Raw genomic sequence first — 17500 nt, 5'->3', positions numbered from 1 at the left:
GCTCTTGGCTTCTCTGGCACTGCAAGCTGAGTTTGGGGACCATCAGCCTGAGGTACGTTTACATTTATGGCATTACGCTGTACGTAGCATTGTTCCTCTTTAGTAGAACTAGCACGTAGACTGTACACTGTACACCTACACGCTAGTTCTAGCAAAGAGGAACTATGGCACTGTGTTCAGAAAGACCGTGTTCTGACGTCTGGTGTCTGACCCACGATAAGAAGCTGCACTGTGGTAACTCCACTAGACTCAACCCGTTAGGTGTGCCTCTCCCCGCAGCTCCACGGAAAGACGTACTTCCGGCTGGAGCATTACGTGCCGGCGTATGCCATGGAGCGGCTGGAGCAAAGCACCATGAAGGAGGAGCTCTCCAAAATGCATAACACCTACTACGGAGTCACGGAAGAGGAGGCCCAGTTTGAGTTCCTCAAGGTACGGACGGTCCTCCTGCTGCTCACGGAGTTTCTGGAATATTGTGGAATTTTAAAGTCTTTCCAGATAACACGCCATCAGGAAAATCGCCTGTTTTTAGCGCTGCTTGCGAACTGCATGTTGGTGAAGTAGGCGAGTGAAATAAATGACAATAATTCAGACTTATGGTTGATGTATGAAGATATCTTAACCTTATTAGATTGATGCTGTGAGTTTATCTGTGTTAGGTTTCAGCTTTAGTGGAACTTGCGGTTGCGTGAGGATTATTGTTAACCGTGTAACAGGGCGTTTTTTGTATTGCGCATAAAACGCCGTAGATTAGACGTGTGGGATGCAGAGCCGTGTTTGTGACCAGTTGTCCAAGCCCGGCCACACGCCACAGGCGAGACTTCAGCTGTCTTATTTCTGCCTAGCGGAAACGCAGCACAGCTGTGGCGTGCAGACAGGGACGCAGTGCCTCAGACCGTTGCGTGTCTGCAGCTACGAGCCACAAATCCGGCAGTCATATTACAACTGAAGAAGAAAAATCACTAATCATTCACTTTTTAAAAAGGTTTCATCCATGTGGCCTGCCGTAGTCAGACCACAGTTGGTGTGGCTACACGATGCCAAGGTGTTTCTCTATGGTTAAGGTGAGCCAGCGACTGACTGAGTACGGTGTTCACTTCCACCGCGTCTTGCCGGAGAAGAAGTCACAGACAGGCGTCCTGCTGGGTGTCTATTCCAGGGGTGTTCAGGTCTTTGAGGTTCTGAATGGAAACCGAACCCCAGTGCTGAAGTTCCCCTGGAGAGAGACCAAAAAGATCTCTTTTGCTGTAAGTCTTACACGTTGGCACATACGAAGACTCAGTGTATAAATGAAACTATGAATCTATATTCAGTATAGGATGTGGGTGGGTGTATAATTATACAGATATTATAGTGCGACATATGTTGCTAAAGCGTTCCCAGTGTAACAAGAAAGCATTCCCAGTTTTATCCACCGGCTGCTTTACGCATCATCCAGGGTCCCATTCTCATAAAACCACTTCTGTGCACATGCGCTGCAGAAAAAGAAGATTTGTCTGCAGAACACGTCCGACGGCATAAAGCACCTGTTCCAGACGGACAGCCAGAAGACCTGTCAGTACCTGCTCCGCCAGTGCTCCGCCCAGCACAAGTTCCACCTGCACATGAAAGCCCGGCAGAACAACCAAGAGCTGCAGGAGCTCGGTACTGACGCCACCTGCACCACTGCACCACCTTCAGCAGGTGGAGCTAGACACCCCGAAGCCTCGCGGCGAATTCTTTGATTCTTGTCATCGTGTCACTTTATTTCATTTTTTTTTAATGTTGTCCTTTTTTTACAAAAAACTAGAGGTCACTACACTTCTTCTGTAGTCTAGTTTTTGAGGGACTGTGTTTTGAAACCCCACATCTGTTATACTAGAGTCCCCTGCAGTCTTATTAACCGCTATATAAAACGGGACAGCTGGTTGCCCTCACGGGCCTTTTCTGTGTATTTATGACTTTGCAGCACCATCTAGTGGTAAAAGTGACCTTTTTGTTTTTTTTTTATATGTAGTGTTGTCAGTCTTTCATTAACCATTATTGCTCCTCTCTGTCTCTGTCTCTGTCTCTCTCTCTGTCTCTGTCTCTCTCTGTCTCTGTCTCTCTCTCTCCCAGAGAACTCCCCTCTGAATTTGCAGCAGTTCTCCGTGGATCCAGACGGCCTGGGGAGAGCCATTAGCATGGCTAGCCTGTCTCCTAGCACGCCAGTGTCCCGATCCAACCCGGCATCCCTGAAGAAGGTCCCGTACGAGCTGGCCCTCACCAGGCCGGCCCGCCTGTCCAGCCCAGACCAGGGCACCTTCCCTGACTCCAGCTCCAGGATGAAGAGCCGCTCCCACCATAACCTGGGCCAGCTGCCTGAGTCGCCAGAGCACAGGGCTGTGCCTTTCAGTAGCCAATCACAGAGTGGCTCGGTTCAGCTGCAGCCGATCACGTTGCTGCATCAGCGTGCCAGTTCTGACACCGATTCCATCACCATCAACAGGCTGCGTGAGGGGTGAGCAAACACGAACGTGCGCGCGCTCACACGTGAGCACACGCGCACACACAGCACGTATTATGAGAGGGGAGGGGCGGAGAGGAGGGTGGGGGCGGGGCTTAGAGGTTAACAGACTGACTTCACATTCATGGTGCTCTGGTGCTTGTGGTTATTGCCTCTCTTTCATCGCTGTTCTTCCGTCTCCATCCCCTGCAGCGTGTTCAGTGGTGCAGCCCGGAACGCTCCTGGCTGGGGGCCGATGGGCTCAACGGGCCAGAATGTGGATCACGACTCCTCGTCATGTGAGGAGAGAGGTCAGGCGTATGTCGAAGGTCAGTGCACTCGCCGATCACTAACAGCACAATGCACACTGGTGTCTTCCTGGGGGTTCTGGGACAGGCATGTCTCCACTGGTGTCTTCCACTGGTGTCTTCTTCGTGTGTCGTGATCTCTTGCTGATCTGGCTGGTTTAAGAATGGAGCATCGTTTTCCCTCTCTGACCCCTCCTTCCCAGATTAGGCGTGTGTGTGGGGGGGGAGAATGTTCTCTTTGTTGGTGTGTGTGTGTTAGTGAGTGGGAGTCGTTGTGTTGTAAATGTGTCCAGAATTTGATGCCCTTTTTTGTATCTTTATTATTAATGGAGGTCTGTCTAATTCTGCCTGCATGTGTGTCTGTGGTGTTAGTGTGTTATTAGTGTCAAATATTTTCAGCCAGATTTTTATTGGAATTCCTACTGTTATGTGGTGTGTTATGGCACAGAAAGACCTGCTTTTCCTCTCAGCTTTCATAGGTTCTAATGTCCAGAACTCATTTTGGTCCTTAAATAATTGTAATTGTTTGAACGTTCAGTATTGTTGGTACGTAATGTGTGTGTGTCTGTGTGTGATTCTCTAGGTGTGAGCATTCACAGTTCTGGATTACCCTCTAGCACTGCCTCATCCATAGGAACCAGCGGTGAGCTGTTACTGCACCGTCACACGCGTCTGTTCAGTCAGGACTGTTTTATTGTGATCTGAGCACTGCAATAGCAGGTTCTGGCCAAGGGGAATCTGCTTAAAAGTATAACGTGTGTGTGTGTGTGTGTGTGTGTGGTGCAAAGACCTGCGTTGATGGAACCAGTCTACAGTGCTGTCACTTTCTGGGAGCCCTGTGTGTGTCTTTCTCCATCTTATCCTCGATTTCTCTCTGTATCTGATTTAGTTTTCTTTCTTTCTTTTCTTAGTCTTAGTTTTGTGGCTCCCTCTCCATTTCTGTGCTGGATAATGTGCTGTGTTCTGGCTTTGTAGATTATTACACTATTCCATCGCACCTGTTATGAAAGTGCCACTCGCTGCTAGTAAACTTACAAGAAAGCTCTTTGCCAATGCTTATAGGGCTCAAGTAGGCAGTGTGTTCTGTACGTTTTGTGCGTAATTTCTTGTAATGTGTGGCCTGTCCGTTATGGAAGGCTTAATATTTTCACTCGTCATGTTTACTTTGCTCTTTCACAGAATCCCTTCAGAAGAAGCTGAACGCTGTACCCTCCCCCGAACGTGAGATTACGAGTGTAAATCTGAAGAAGGACGTGAAGTATGGCCTGGGTGAGTCCCAGGAGCGCTGCCCTGCTGTAGGGTTTCTGACAAGACCCCAGGGGCATGAGAGAAGCGCTAAACCACACACAGGGTTGTGCTCGCAGCATACAGGCACTAAGGCACTTAAACACTGAAATGGGAATAAACTTCCACCCCCATGCATATAGGGCCTTGTTTACCTACTCGCCATGCATCATAGAGCCTTGTTTATCTGCAGTCATATTCTGTTTATTTCATTGCCTGTGTGTGTGTGTGTGTGTGTGGTGCTCCAGGCTTTCAGATCAGTGGGGGAGAGACCTCAGGGAGAACAGACCTGGGCACCATCGTTTGTTCCATTACGCCGGGCGGGCCCGCCGACGTAGACGGCTGTTTGAAACCAGGTTGGGTTTGACATGCTGAGAGTGCATATTGGAACAATGAGAAGAGAACATCACCTTATAGCATGGTGCTCTCTAGTGGTGATGCATGATGTTCTCACTAATCATGAAGGAAATAAAGTAGATTTGAAAAGAAACAGAATTGCGATCAATAAGATCAATCGTTTTATGTGCCCAGCTGTTCTGTAGTGAGAGTTCTGGAATGTTCTGAGTGGTGTGTTTGGTTCCTCTGTGTCCTGGCGGCAGGAGATAGGCTGCTCAGTGTGAACGACGTCAGTCTGGAAGGTCTTCCTCACAAGGACACTTTGGACATCCTGCAGAACGCTCCAGATGAGGTCACTCTGGTGGTGTCACAGCCCAAAGAGAGGCTGTTCCCAGGTAACAGCAGCTAGCTGTGTCCGCAGCCTGGCTTTACTGTTAATGTTACCACGCAGTGTGCTCTCATCCCATTACTGTGTGGTGTATTCATAGTCTGTGGTTGCTGATCTAAACCTTATAGGGAACTTTTCCTGGAGTTGGAAACACCCTCTGACTAGGTGATGCATAAGATGAGCTCCTTGTGAATGTCATGTGTGCTTCAGGGCTGATTCTGATGTTTTACTGGTGTAGGTCTGCAGGACTCACTGCTCACCCCATATGTCTTGCAGACTCTCCCTACACACACACTCCTGCTGTAGCTGCGCTGAAACCCGAAGCAGATCTGGCGTCGTCCTCCGAGGACCAAGCTGTCTCCCCCAGTCCTGCTCCCTCTTCCTCCAGCACGGACGGCGTCGCCCAATCTGCTCCGGCCGGCCGCTCCTGGGACAGCCCGGACCGTCCGGACCCCGGAGCCGTCCCGACGCGGCCGCGCCTCAACGGCTTCCACCAGAACGTTCCGGAGACCGGCACGACACCGGCACTACCCCCCTTCCTGTCCCCGGGGGACCCCACACCTCCTGCCCTGCCCCCCAAGACCCGGAGGTCCAGAGAGCCAGAGGTCACCAAAGAGCTGGAGCTGTCGGACCGAGGGGACTCGGACATGGACGAGGACACGTGCTCCAGCGGCCAGGAGAAGCAAAAGCCAAGAAAGGTAGCGACAGAAATCCCCGAGATCTGACCTGCTCGCCTGGTCTGCTTAGCCCGGATCTTTAGCCTTCTCTGCTCTCACACTCGCTGAGGACGTCGACAGGCAACGTTTTTTCTTCGTCTCATTCATGTTTTTTGCCCTGTTTTGTTTTTAAGCTGCACATTGTCAATAAACGTCTGATGGCTTTTGAATTACGATGCGAAGGACGAGTTTGGTCAGGTTAAACGGGGCGATATTTTAATGTTTCACTGCCAGTGACCTTTTTCTCTCTACATGTCAGTATTTTCAGTGAAATACTGATCAGGGTTATTTTTTTTTAAGTCACCTGATCATGTGAGCATTTATGAATCAGAATCCTCCGGCGTGGTGTAAGTTACTTTTATAGTATATATTTAACAATTGTATAGCAAGTCCTTAAGGAGAAAAAACAACATCAGTTAACCCCTGAGCCCCGTATGCTAGACAAACATCTCCTCCAACTAATTGCCTGTTTGTTTGTTTGTGTTCGTTTGTTTTTGTGTTTTTGTTGCTGATTCTCCCCCCCCCCCAAGCTTAATTGCATTTTGAGCATGGATGCAATCCATTAATGCATGACGCTAACCTTTTGCATAAGCTGACTGTAGGATGCACTTAATCTATAACCTCTGACCTCTCGACCTCTTTGCATGCTGAAGGCTTGTGCCTGGCCGTGTATTTATGCAGCCTCTTCTCTGTTTGCAGGAGGTCACGCCCCACTCCGTCACGGACTCGTTAAATACTAGTGGCCCAGACGTCAGTAGTCTCCAGCCTGGAGATCTATTTGATGTTAAGCTGTCCAAAGTAGACAGCAGTTTGGGCATTAGTGTCACGGTACTGTTTGCGAAGGTTTTCGCTCTCTGTCTTATTCCACCCCTCTCCCCCTGGTTTAACCAGTCACTCAGTACTTTGTGTGAGAATACGTGTTTGTTATTGTTTTCTCCCTGTAGCCTCCATGCTGTGGTGTGCGTTTGCTTGCTTTGAAGCTCTTTGCTTGGCTTCAGCTCAACAAGCGTAGATTTGATTATCTTTGAATGCAGATTCACCCGTGTGTGTGTATTTTTGCAGGCATTTTAAATTGACACCCTGCCTCTTAAACAAAACCTGTTAATGTTAATATTCAGAGAGAGTGTTAAGGCCATAAGAGGATATGGTGTTACTCACCTGGGTGCATCTAACAGACGCCTGTACTTGGTTGCCTTTGAGGACTCTGGTGCTTTAGTTTGACTTGGTGTGACTGGTGTGATTATGTCTCTGTCTGTCTCTCTCTCTCTCTCTCTCTCTCTGCGTGCCTGTCTGTCTGTCTGTCTGTCTGTCTGTCTGTCTGTCTGTCTGTCTCTCGCTCCCTCTCTCTGAGTTTACATGTATGCTGCTATTTTGCATTACATTTTAGAAGGTAGTACTCATGAAAATGATTGATTGAGATTTAAACATTCTTGCGGCGTCATCGTACAGTCACACAGAAGGATGAAACGCTACCCCTGTCATCACTACTGCCCACGCCAGTCAGCTGTATAGCCATGACTCCGCCCCTGATGCAGGGGAACCTTAACCTCCAGCTCTTACTCACCTAATCTGCATAATTTATTTTGACTTATTTGCATAATCATGTGCCCAGCAGACCACATGAGTAGGAGCAGCACCCAGAACCAGAGCGGACATCCGCAACATGAGACGCCAGATAGGCTGGACTAGACCCGGCTAGGCTAGGCTAGACTGGAAGGGATTCCTGTAACATCCCCCATAGTGGTGTGAGAGACAGTTTTCCAGGTGTTAACGTCCTTTGTGTGTCACAGGGTGGTTCCAACACATCCATGCGACACGGTGGGATTTATGTCAAAGGCATTATTCCCAAAGGAGCAGCCGAGCTTGACGGCAGGATTAAGAAAGGTAACCACTCACTGAGATGCAGGAGCTCCCAGCTCCCTCAGCACAGAGCCAGGAAAAGTTCTCCTGCACCTGGATAAGATCCTGAACTTCCCGTAAAATGATGGGAAATGGGTCCTACAAAAACAGTTGGGTTGAATACATCTGATTTGTGTTGATTCAGTATTAAAGCACCAGGCTGTAACGGGCAGTAATGAGAGATATTACCCGTAATTACCTGTAATGCTGTCGTCCTCGCGCACCCCAGGTGATCGCGTTGTGGCTGTGAATGGGAAGAATCTGGAAGGGGCGACACATAAGCAGGCAGTGGATGTTCTGAGAGACACGGGGCAGGTGAGGACACACGCCGGACGGGTGAGGACAGGCTGACTGCCGTCTCAGCTCCAGTCAAGCTCCCTGCTTCAGCACAAGACACAGTCTAGATCAGTGCTGGAATGGCCTAAGAGTACCTCTTCACAAAGCAAGACGAATAAACTCACTCTCCCTCTCTCAGGTGGTGAGCCTGGTGCTGGAAAGGGGCCCATTGCCTGCAGACATCGTTCATGCTCCCCTTACCCCACAGAGCACTTCAGAACTTGCAGAGCCCAGACCCACGGGCCCTCCACAGGAGCCCTGCGCAAGACCTCAGTCCCAGCCAGAGTACAGCTTTATCACGCCGGGTGAGAGAGGACAGAGGCGTGTACACACACACACTCTCTAGGGTAGCGCTGTGAATGAGATCATAAAATCACACACACACGGTTTCCACCATTTACGCATCATCAGTCTAAAAACATAAATATGTACTTCAGAAAATGTAGGGTTTGGGATTTCTGTGTCCTGCTGTCAGGAAAGCTTGGAACTCTGTCACGAACACTCCTCTCTCCTGCCCCCTCTGTAGAGAACGTGTTTGAAGTGAACCTTCTGAAGAACTCCTCTGGTCTAGGCTTCAGTTTCAGCCGTGAGGAGAACATTCCAGAAGAGCCTCCTGGCTCCAGCATGGTCCGGGTCAAGAAACTGTTCCCCGGGCAACCGGCTGACGAGAGCGGCCTCATCAAAGTGGGCGATGTCATCCTACGCGTCAACCAGACGTCCCTGAAAGGACTCTCGCAACACGTATGTTCCAGCCCACACTAGGGCTGTATGATGCCTACAAAAATATCGTATCACGATTATATTGTCTCATATTCCGATCACAGTACGCCGAGAAGCAGAGATATGCCAGAAATGTATGAATAAAGGGGCTTTTTCTTAGCAGTATTGAACAGCAGAGCTGAACAAAAGATTTGTGAATGGAGGGTCTGAGCCGTCCAGGAGAAGTGCAAACGTGGCGAACAGGCCAACCACTGGTGCAGTAAATGCTGGGCTGATTTATGCAGAAGTTGCTTCCTGTTTGCTTTTTAGCTGACATTACATTAGTTCATCAGTCATCCGGTTTCCTCTGCTAGCTTAATCGTATTTTCACTAGCATATCAGTGATTTTTTGGACAGTTGTAACGTTTTCTTTACTTGCAGGCTGAAGTTAGAGTCTTCAGCACCATTCTGATACACATCCTCTGCCTCTTTTACAGAGGACTACACTGTCTGGTTGAGATTTTTACAAAGCAGTGCAGGGCGATCGGTAATGGTGTCATAGATCACCCCAAAATTTAAATCTTTCAGACTCGAATTGTGGTTCAAGTTTCAGGGCTGCAGCACCTCCCCCAGGTCCTAGTGCCCCTTTTTACAGTAAGTTGCGAATTTGGAGACATGATGGCACGGTTGAACAAGAGAAAGAGAAGAGAACTATTGACTATTTAAACTAATGATGCATGCTTATTTGGGTGCTATAACCCCTCCCCAAATCCAGGCTCCACCCTAGAAGTTGTGGTTAACACTTGATACGCCCACATTATTGCAAGAGAAAAATTATTTACGTTTTGTCGACGCCTGCCTGCTACCCATAGTCCTGTGATCACTCCTGAATGTGTCATGAAAAGTAAGTTCACACACTGCCTTGCTCATCAGGCTTCTGTGTAGCAGGGCGGGGCTTCAGCCCCAGGGAGGCGGGGCCATGGCGGAGCGGTAGGCTTTGCCTGGCACGCTCTCCCCCCACACACCGCCATGCAAGTGTCCGTGTGTGTGGTTTTTAGGAGGTGATCTCAGCACTGCGAGGGGCGGGTCAAGAGGTCACACTGTTGCTGTGCAGACCTGCCACAGGGGTTCTCACTGAGATGGGCTCCTCTCACCAGGTATGCAGAACACACTTCCTCTCTACACACTGAACTTATTGTCACGTTGTACTGCAGCTGTTTCAGGTAGATTTCTTTATGCTCTTATAATACTTGGTCTGCACACTATGATCTAATTATGTTCATTTACCAGGTCTTTACTGGTAGTACCTGTATAACGGATGCTGCCCAATACCTCAGGAACTCACCTGGCAGAGCAGGTGGCCAGCAGCAGCGCTCTCGTGCGTGCGACCTCCAGGGAGCTTGTGTAGTGTTGTTGAGAAACATTAGCAATGCAACACTGTCACGTTGAGAAACGCGCACGGTCGCTCTGAACAAGCACGTCTGCCACATATCGCAGACGTGAAACGTAACGCTAAATTAAAGAATCTTGTGGTGCTTGAACTAAAAGGTGTGTGCGTTCTCCAGACCCCTGCCATCTCTCCACGGAAGGAGCCGCCCAAACCCAAGCCCAAGCCCAGCGCGGCCTCTCCTCCCCAGCCGGACGGCCGGAGGCCCCTGGGGGCCGTGGAGCAGGCCCTGGAGCGGCTTCTGATGAAGTCTCCCAGCCGTAGGGACAGCTACAGTGACAGTACAGACGATGAGGAGGTTGAGGAGGCCTTCAGCCCTGCGAGCCTGGAGCAGGCCGGCCAAGCCTGGGACCGGAGTGCCTACCAGACCCCAGGCGGCGGCGGCGGCAGGCACGGCCGGTACGAGACGCCCGCTGAGCTGGACAACACCATCCGCTCGGCCTACTGCTCCCCCAACCAGTCCAGTCACAGGAGGTCTGTGTCTCGGCCAGAGTCAACTTAACAGACCCTTTCAGTTGGTTGTAATGTTTTATTTAAGTAAGGAGGCATCAGAAAAACATATTGATATGAATTGTTGGTATTATTGGTGGTTTAGGCCTGTGGTGCCACAATACTGCACAGTTTAATCTTTCAGCAGGTGTGTCTGGGTTCAGCGTTTTAATCGGGTGTTTTAAAACAGACCTCCAGCTTTGTACCCCCAGATGACAAAAGGCTCCACAGTTGGAGTTTCTGTCTGCCATGTCGTATATCTACTTTCTGCAGGAATTTTCTAATAAAGGTCAAAGGTCAGATTCTTCAATAAAAGAATGGCTTGGCGCCTCATGCGTTTCTGGAGCTGTCCAGGTCACACGAGAGAATATCGATCGGTCGTCTTTCTTTTCGATAACACCCTGAACTATACAGATCAGCCAAAATCTGCTGAGCCATGTTTGCGTAGCCTTAAGCCCGAGGCTAAGAACACCCGTGGCAGCTGCACTAACACCGTTATTGCGTAGCATCACGCTGCTGTCCAGTCTCCTGGGCACGCTTATTGCCCATTGGACTCCTCACTGTTATAGCCATTACATGTCATCATTGTCTTGTAACTATTGTATTGTTATTGGTTGGTTTTTTACATTTTTTTCTTTTATTTTTATTTAATATCTTATTGCTTTGTGTGTGTGTGTGTGTGTGTGTGTGTGTGTGTGTGTTAATCTCCTGAAGCTATGATTTATGTATGAAAAATGCTATTCAAATAAATAAATTTATTTATGATGTCACAATATATACACACACACACCCACACACACATACGCACACACATACACACTCATTACTACACACACTAGTCGTAGACAGTGGTTTTTGTTGTTTTTTTACTACACTGATTATAGTAGGCGCCAGTACTGTTACTGGTAGTTATTACATTATTGATGTGCCTGCTCATGTTTCCTCAGACTGTGGCATTCTCTCTCTCTCTCTCTCTCTCTCTCTCTCTCTCTCTCTCTCTCTCTCTCTCTCCCATCCCTCCCTCCCTCCTGCTCCGTCTCCTCTTATAGGCCTCTCTCGTCTTCCCCTCTTCTCTCGGAGCGGAAATCGTCCCCAGCCCTCCCTGAAGAGGGCACTCTGAGCCCCAGTCCAGACCCGCTTCCTCCCCCAGTCCACAACCCCATCGGCCTTGCGTTTCACGAGCGCAGCCAGGACGTGAGCGACTACCTGCCTGTACGTCTGGCTGCAGAACCTGGTCCTAAACGTTGGACTTCTTTACTGACGTTTCTGAGAGCGTGAACTGTACCTTTCGTGACAGTGTGGTTGGTTTTACAGGAGGCTGAGCTGAAGGTCTCCCTGGTGAAGTCTGATAAGGGGAGTTTGGGCTTTACACTCACTAAAGGAGGCGATCACAACTGCTACATCCATGACATCATCCAGGATCCAGCAAAGGGAGACGGCAGACTCCGACCCGGTGACCGTATGATCATGGTAAAATGCTCCTGCATGCTGAGGATACACACACTACAGACACACCACCACACATTCCAACAAAACTACAGCCACACACTCCAACACAACTACAGATAAACATTTACACACTGAGGCTACACACCCAAACAGAAATACAGACAAACCGCTACACACCTGAGGCTATACAGACAAACCGCTAGACACACAAACAAATACAGACAAACCGCTACACGCTGAGGCTACACACCCAAACAGAGCTACAGACCAACTGTAAATCAGAAATTCAGTTGTTCAGTATGTAACTGTGTGAACAGAGATTCGGTTGTTTGATATGTAGGTGAGTGAAGGAGACGTTTGCTGTTGGTGATTTAGAGCAGGTGTTTCTGTGCTACTGTAATTAAAGTTTAAACACCAGCTTCTCAGAGACAGGCTAAGACCAGAGTCTCCTCACTCAGTCAGCACAGAAACCCCTCCAGTACCTGGTGCCGCTTGTTTTTTGGTTGTCGTTGTTTTGTTTTGTTTACATTGTCATATATTCACTCTCATCCCTCTAGGGTGGTCCTGTAGGTATTATGATTTAACCTTTAACCTAAAGCAGTTTAATCCAGTCAGGATTCATCTTGGTTGTCTCTGATGGGCACCTGTGCAGGGTCTGTTTGCTGTCGTATGGTTTTGCTGTCCTGGAAATGTTTAACAAGTCTATCCACGTCTCTCTCTCTCTCTCTCTCTCTCTCTCGCTCTCTCTCTCTCTCGCTCTCGCTCTCTCTCTCTCTCTCTCTCTCTCTCTCTCTCTCTCTCTCTCTCTCTCTCTCTGTGTGTGTGTACAGGTGAATAAGATAGATGTGACTGGGATGAGTCACACTGAGGTGGTCAACCTCGTGCGAACTGCACCCAGAGTGGTGGATCTGGTAGTGGGGCGTGTCTTAGAACCCCCCAAACCACCAATAGAGGCACACCTTCTCCCTGATATCACCTTCCAGTGCCCCGGTGACTCACTTGGTAAATATGTTATAGTGTTAATGAAAATAAATGAGTTAGTTACTGAAAATGTTGTGATTTATTCAAAGACCTGGGGTATCAGAACTGTTGGCAAGAAGTTTTGTTTGTTTTTTTTTCACCACAGTAAACCTATTTGTAACCCAAGTGTAAACCTGTTTTTCTCAACAAAAATAAATGTAAAGAAACTTAGCACGGATCTTCCTGGGAGGCAGGTGTTTGAGCTCAGCTGCATTTTACTGGCTAATAAACAGTGGTTACTGTCAGAGTAAACAAGACACGCCTTTAACTCGAAAAGAGATTATAGGGTCTGAGATGACGAGCATGCGACTGTGGCCGTGGCTTCGGGTTACGGCATATTTACTGAGAGAAGAGGAAGGAGTGCTGGTGATTGGTTTAAAACAACCACCACCGGAGCTTCTGGGTAATGCTTAGCACTTTTTCGCAGAAGGCTTAAGGATAGCGTCTCTGTGGAAGCTTTTTGCTTGACCCAGTTGCTGACGCACATGCGTGTGTGTGTGTGTGTGTGTGTGTGTGTGTGTGTAGGTCTGGTCCTGGAAGGAGGCAGAGACAGTGAACTGGGCGTGCTCTACGTAAAAGACATCGTTCCAGGGTCTGAGGCAGACTCTGAGGGGAGCCTGAAACAGCTCGACCTCATCCACTACATCAACGGCGCTCCCACGCAGGAGCTGACTCTGGCGGAGAACCGCCGGCTACTGCAGCTCTCGTGCCGAGACCTCGCGCTCAAGGCCACCAGGTGGGTCTCGCGTGCGTGCGCGCGCGCCCACACTCACACACACACACATAGGAACAGGCTTAACTACACTCACTCATTCACCTTGCCACACATACAGGATGTACCTCTCTCTCTAACACACATATTCTCTCACGGATTAGAGTCTTATTCGGCTTCCTCGACTGGCTGAATGTGTGTAACCAGACAGACATTCGGATGTAGTTTCTGTGGTTGTGTGGGCTGCGAAGGCCTCTGCGTTTTACGTGATCTCCGCTCCTGCAGGGATGGGAAACCCGTGTATCCTGAGCAGGAAAACGCCTCGAACGCCTCGAGCCTGAACAACAACGTCAGCGCTAAAGTCAACAACCCGCCCAGCATGAATGGTGAGTGTTGGGCCACAACTTCTCTCCATCTGTCTTAAGCAAACACGCTTTTCTTTGTGCTGTTTATACATGTACATGACGTGACTCCGTCATTTGGTTTTGCTTATCAGGTACTGCTATTACTAATTCGATTCTGTATGTGTCTCTCTCCTCAGGTTATCTCAACAGCAGTAGTCACGATTTGGAGACTATATGTCCATCTGAGGTGAGCTCCAAAATAAACTCCTTTATTAACTCGTTTATTGTGCTGTTACATTTACAAGAGCAGTTGGATTTCTTTTTCACGTTTCATGTCATAAATCCAGTTAATGGCTGAGAGTTGTAGTGCTGATGGTTGTAGGTTATCTTGGTGTTTGTTGCTGATATATTGGTGGTGGTTGTAGAGGTCGCGGTTGTAGGTGATCTTGGTGGTGTTTGTTGGTGATATTGGTGGCGGTTGTAGAGGTCGCGGTTGTAGGTGATCTTGGTGGTGTTTGTTGGTGATATATTGGTGGCGGTTGTAGAGGTCGCGGTTGTAGGTGATCTTGGTGGTGTTTGTTGGTAATATATTGGTGGCGGTTGTAGGTGATCTTGGTCGTTAACCTGTTTCATTGCGTCTTCAGGAGCTGATAATTCCTCTGCAGTTGAACAAGCCACCAGCAGGGGGCCTGGGCTTCTCCGTGATTGGTGGAGAGAGGGGTATTTTTGTGAAGTCCATCACACCTGGAGGCCTGGCGCATACTGATGGGATGTTACAAGTGGGCGATCGCCTACTCAAAGTGAGTAAGCACTCCTCCAGAGGACAGTGTATGATGATGGAAAAATGTTTGGTTGTAATTAACCAATTAAGTCACAGTGTTACAGACAGACAGAGACTCTTTGTCTTTCTCATGTCCCACCTAGTGCAACTTTTATCAGTGCTTCTGACCAATTTCCTGAATTCAAAATGTGTGTTCGTGTGGGTGTTTCCCAGGTAAATAATGAGCTGATGACGGGGGTTTCCCATGCCAAAGCTGTGTCCACTATCCGGATGGCTAAAGGTGTGGTTGACCTGGTCGTGTCCCGCCCCACTGACCAGACCCCCAGCACGTACCTGGGCTTCCTCCCTCTGAACACCAGCACCTGCAATGGGACCGCAGGTGACGCCTGCCCTCCGCCTCGCACATCAGCTCTATTTACTCTCGACTGTCTTAACAGTTCAAGCTGAAACTGCCTCTAGAATCTTCTCTTCCCTGTTGCCACTGCTGCCTCTGTACCGTCTTGCATGGCAGTTGGACTTCTTTTTCCCCTGCATTAACGATTAGCTTCTCCTCGCGTTAGAGGATGGCGGCATTGCTGACGTGTCCGGTGCTCACTGCTGCCCTCTACTGAGCGTGCCTGGTAAATGCCACAGGATGCACAGCAAGGCTGAGCCTGTTTTTGTGTGTCCTGTAGATGTGAGTGGGAACGCTGATGCCGGGAAGAAGCTCAGCGGCGCTCCGGGGGCAAGCGGCTCCCAGTCTCCTCCCGCCCTTCCTCCCATAGGTGCAGCCCAGCTGGCGCGCGCGCACACACACACACACACACACACACACACACACACACACACACACACTCACACACCCTGGCCCCAGTCATCCAGTGAGGTAGACACTCACTGGACAACAGACATACCCAGAGATTATGCTGTCTTTAGCCTAGCTGCCCAGAGCTTCCCAGTTCTGCTTAATGAGGAGTAAGAACGCGTAATGGGAATTATTTATTGTATTTTGACATTTTTGTGTGACCGTGTTAGACTGTGATGTGTAGAAGTCTGATTGTGCCATCCTCTGTGTGTGTGTGTGTGTGTTGTAGACTACGATGCAGGCTCTCTAGAGAGAGAGAAGAGACTAGAGACAGCGGTGTCTGAAGACACAGACTGTGATGGCTCATCTCTTCCTGAAGATTCTCCAGAGGTGCAGCCCATCCCTCTTACAGCTGGCCCCGCCCCCTGTATAGTACTGAATACACCTACGTTTGGTACTATACAGTGCTCACTTAACTATGTTAAGCTCAGGCTGCAATGTTCCCGGGCGTTTATACCCCGTGCTGAGTGCACAGCACAGGTAAAAGTGTTTCCGTGCAAAAAATAAGTCGAATCGGTCGTTCTGTCTTTCTCCAGACCACGAGGAAGACCCATTGGGAGGCGCGTGGAATGGACCACCCACAGAACAACAGGTGAGGGGTTTCTATGGTAACGAAGCTCGTCACCTGTACCTTGAGTACAGAGTATCAATGGAGACACCATTCACTTTAAAAATACTTTATTATTGCAGATCATTTTAACCAAATCCAGGCCCACCTCAACCCTACTGTCTTAGGGAGACCTTGCATTCTGTGTTACGTTGCTGATGTTATGTAGTAGGTGTGACCAGAGGGGTATGGCCAGAGTGTTCACTGCCTACCCACTGCATGGCTTAGTCCACCTGAGAATGCAGGTGTGTGTCAGGGTGCATAGCACGGTGTGGTATCGCATCACTGAGTATAATTAGCAGTGTTTAGAGAGCGGTAGTGAATCCTTAACATCTTCCAGAGGAAACAAACTAAAGCTAAGAGAAGCACGCATGTGTGTGTTGAGTCCTCTGTGGACTATGGACAGACTGATCCAGGTTTTCTTGATGGGCATGTATCAGGACTGTCCCCACAGCACCAGTCCATATCCATTCAAAGACTCTGAGGTAGCCCCTCTGTACTGTTGGGGTCTGTGGGTCGTGACCGGGTGCGTGTTCCTCTCCTCAGTTACCTGCAGTCGTCTTCTGGATTTCTGGATGAAGACGAGATCACATGGGGCAGCGATGAGCTCCCAATAGATAACATCAACTCCAAATTCACCCAAGGTTGGTCATTAGACACACACACACACACACACACACACTCAGTTAGGCAAAGACAAGCAGGCACTCACTCACAGTCAGAATAAGTTATTAAAACTGTTAACTATGATTAAATGTTTATTATAGTCACTTCTACTATGATTGATTTAAAAGGTTTTTTTTGTTCAAATATATCGGATGGATGGATGGAGTTATAATATAGTGTCATTTACTATTAGTGATTGTGCATTTGCCATTAAATAGGCGTCCTCCTCCCTGTCTGAATCGGGCGTTACGTTAGCCTGTAATCTCGACTATCGGCCCAGTTGCATGCTGGGAGGTGCCTTTACGTGCGGCCCTGTGCATAACTGTGTCCTCCGCCTGCCTCAGACGGCCCCGTGATCACGGAGGAGGAGCTGACGTCTCTGACCCTGGTGAAGGTGGTTCCCAAAGGCCAGTACACAGGGCAGAAGCTCAGCTCTGTGGTGCGCATGGTCAGAGGGCTGCTGGAACAGAAGGTCCCCCTGCAGGAGTTTGAGGTGATTGGCGTTGCAGTCGTGTACATTCCTGGGCCTTAGGCTCTCTCTCTCTCTCGTATAACTAAGAACACCCGGTACTCATGGTGCCGCTCAGGGATATTCATTTAAGTTGGTTAGTTTGCAGGGTTTTTGCATTTTGTGTTATATGGTTTAGGAGTGTAGTTGTACTGTAAGTATAGTGCACTTATGGTGATGTGTAGTGAAGTGTGCATCGGTGC

The 17500-nt window shown here is 49.0% G+C and overlaps 1 protein-coding gene across 1 annotated transcript in view; it reads left to right on the top strand.

Moving 5' to 3' along the window:
- The window catches only part of ptpn13 (protein tyrosine phosphatase non-receptor type 13), a 30142-nt gene that overhangs the window by 10163 nt on the left and 2479 nt on the right, over positions 1–17500 (top strand). Inside the window, exons 8-37 of the mRNA XM_035526888.1 lie at positions 1–52; positions 280–432; positions 1065–1247; positions 1482–1644; positions 2098–2479; positions 2678–2793; positions 3356–3415; positions 3952–4041; positions 4305–4412; positions 4656–4787; positions 5057–5478; positions 7287–7380; positions 7625–7710; positions 7871–8036; positions 8258–8472; positions 9489–9587; positions 9996–10351; positions 11416–11578; positions 11681–11836; positions 12646–12817; positions 13361–13571; positions 13833–13933; positions 14089–14138; positions 14536–14691; positions 14886–15051; positions 15347–15436; positions 15746–15846; positions 16053–16108; positions 16670–16767; positions 17134–17282. The exon at positions 1–52 is cut by the window's left edge and continues 87 nt beyond it. Of these exons, the coding sequence (XP_035382781.1) occupies positions 1–52; positions 280–432; positions 1065–1247; positions 1482–1644; positions 2098–2479; positions 2678–2793; positions 3356–3415; positions 3952–4041; positions 4305–4412; positions 4656–4787; positions 5057–5478; positions 7287–7380; positions 7625–7710; positions 7871–8036; positions 8258–8472; positions 9489–9587; positions 9996–10351; positions 11416–11578; positions 11681–11836; positions 12646–12817; positions 13361–13571; positions 13833–13933; positions 14089–14138; positions 14536–14691; positions 14886–15051; positions 15347–15436; positions 15746–15846; positions 16053–16108; positions 16670–16767; positions 17134–17282 (4546 nt within the window). The remainder of the gene's footprint in view (positions 53–279; positions 433–1064; positions 1248–1481; positions 1645–2097; positions 2480–2677; positions 2794–3355; positions 3416–3951; positions 4042–4304; positions 4413–4655; positions 4788–5056; positions 5479–7286; positions 7381–7624; positions 7711–7870; positions 8037–8257; positions 8473–9488; positions 9588–9995; positions 10352–11415; positions 11579–11680; positions 11837–12645; positions 12818–13360; positions 13572–13832; positions 13934–14088; positions 14139–14535; positions 14692–14885; positions 15052–15346; positions 15437–15745; positions 15847–16052; positions 16109–16669; positions 16768–17133; positions 17283–17500) is intronic.

Source organism: Electrophorus electricus, chromosome 6 (assembly GCF_013358815.1).
Source record: "Electrophorus electricus isolate fEleEle1 chromosome 6, fEleEle1.pri, whole genome shotgun sequence".
In the NCBI taxonomy this organism is placed as follows: Eukaryota; Metazoa; Chordata; class Actinopteri; order Gymnotiformes; family Gymnotidae; genus Electrophorus; species Electrophorus electricus.
The sequence above is the reverse complement of the archived record's forward strand: the minus strand, read 5'-3'. Positions and strand labels throughout refer to the sequence as shown.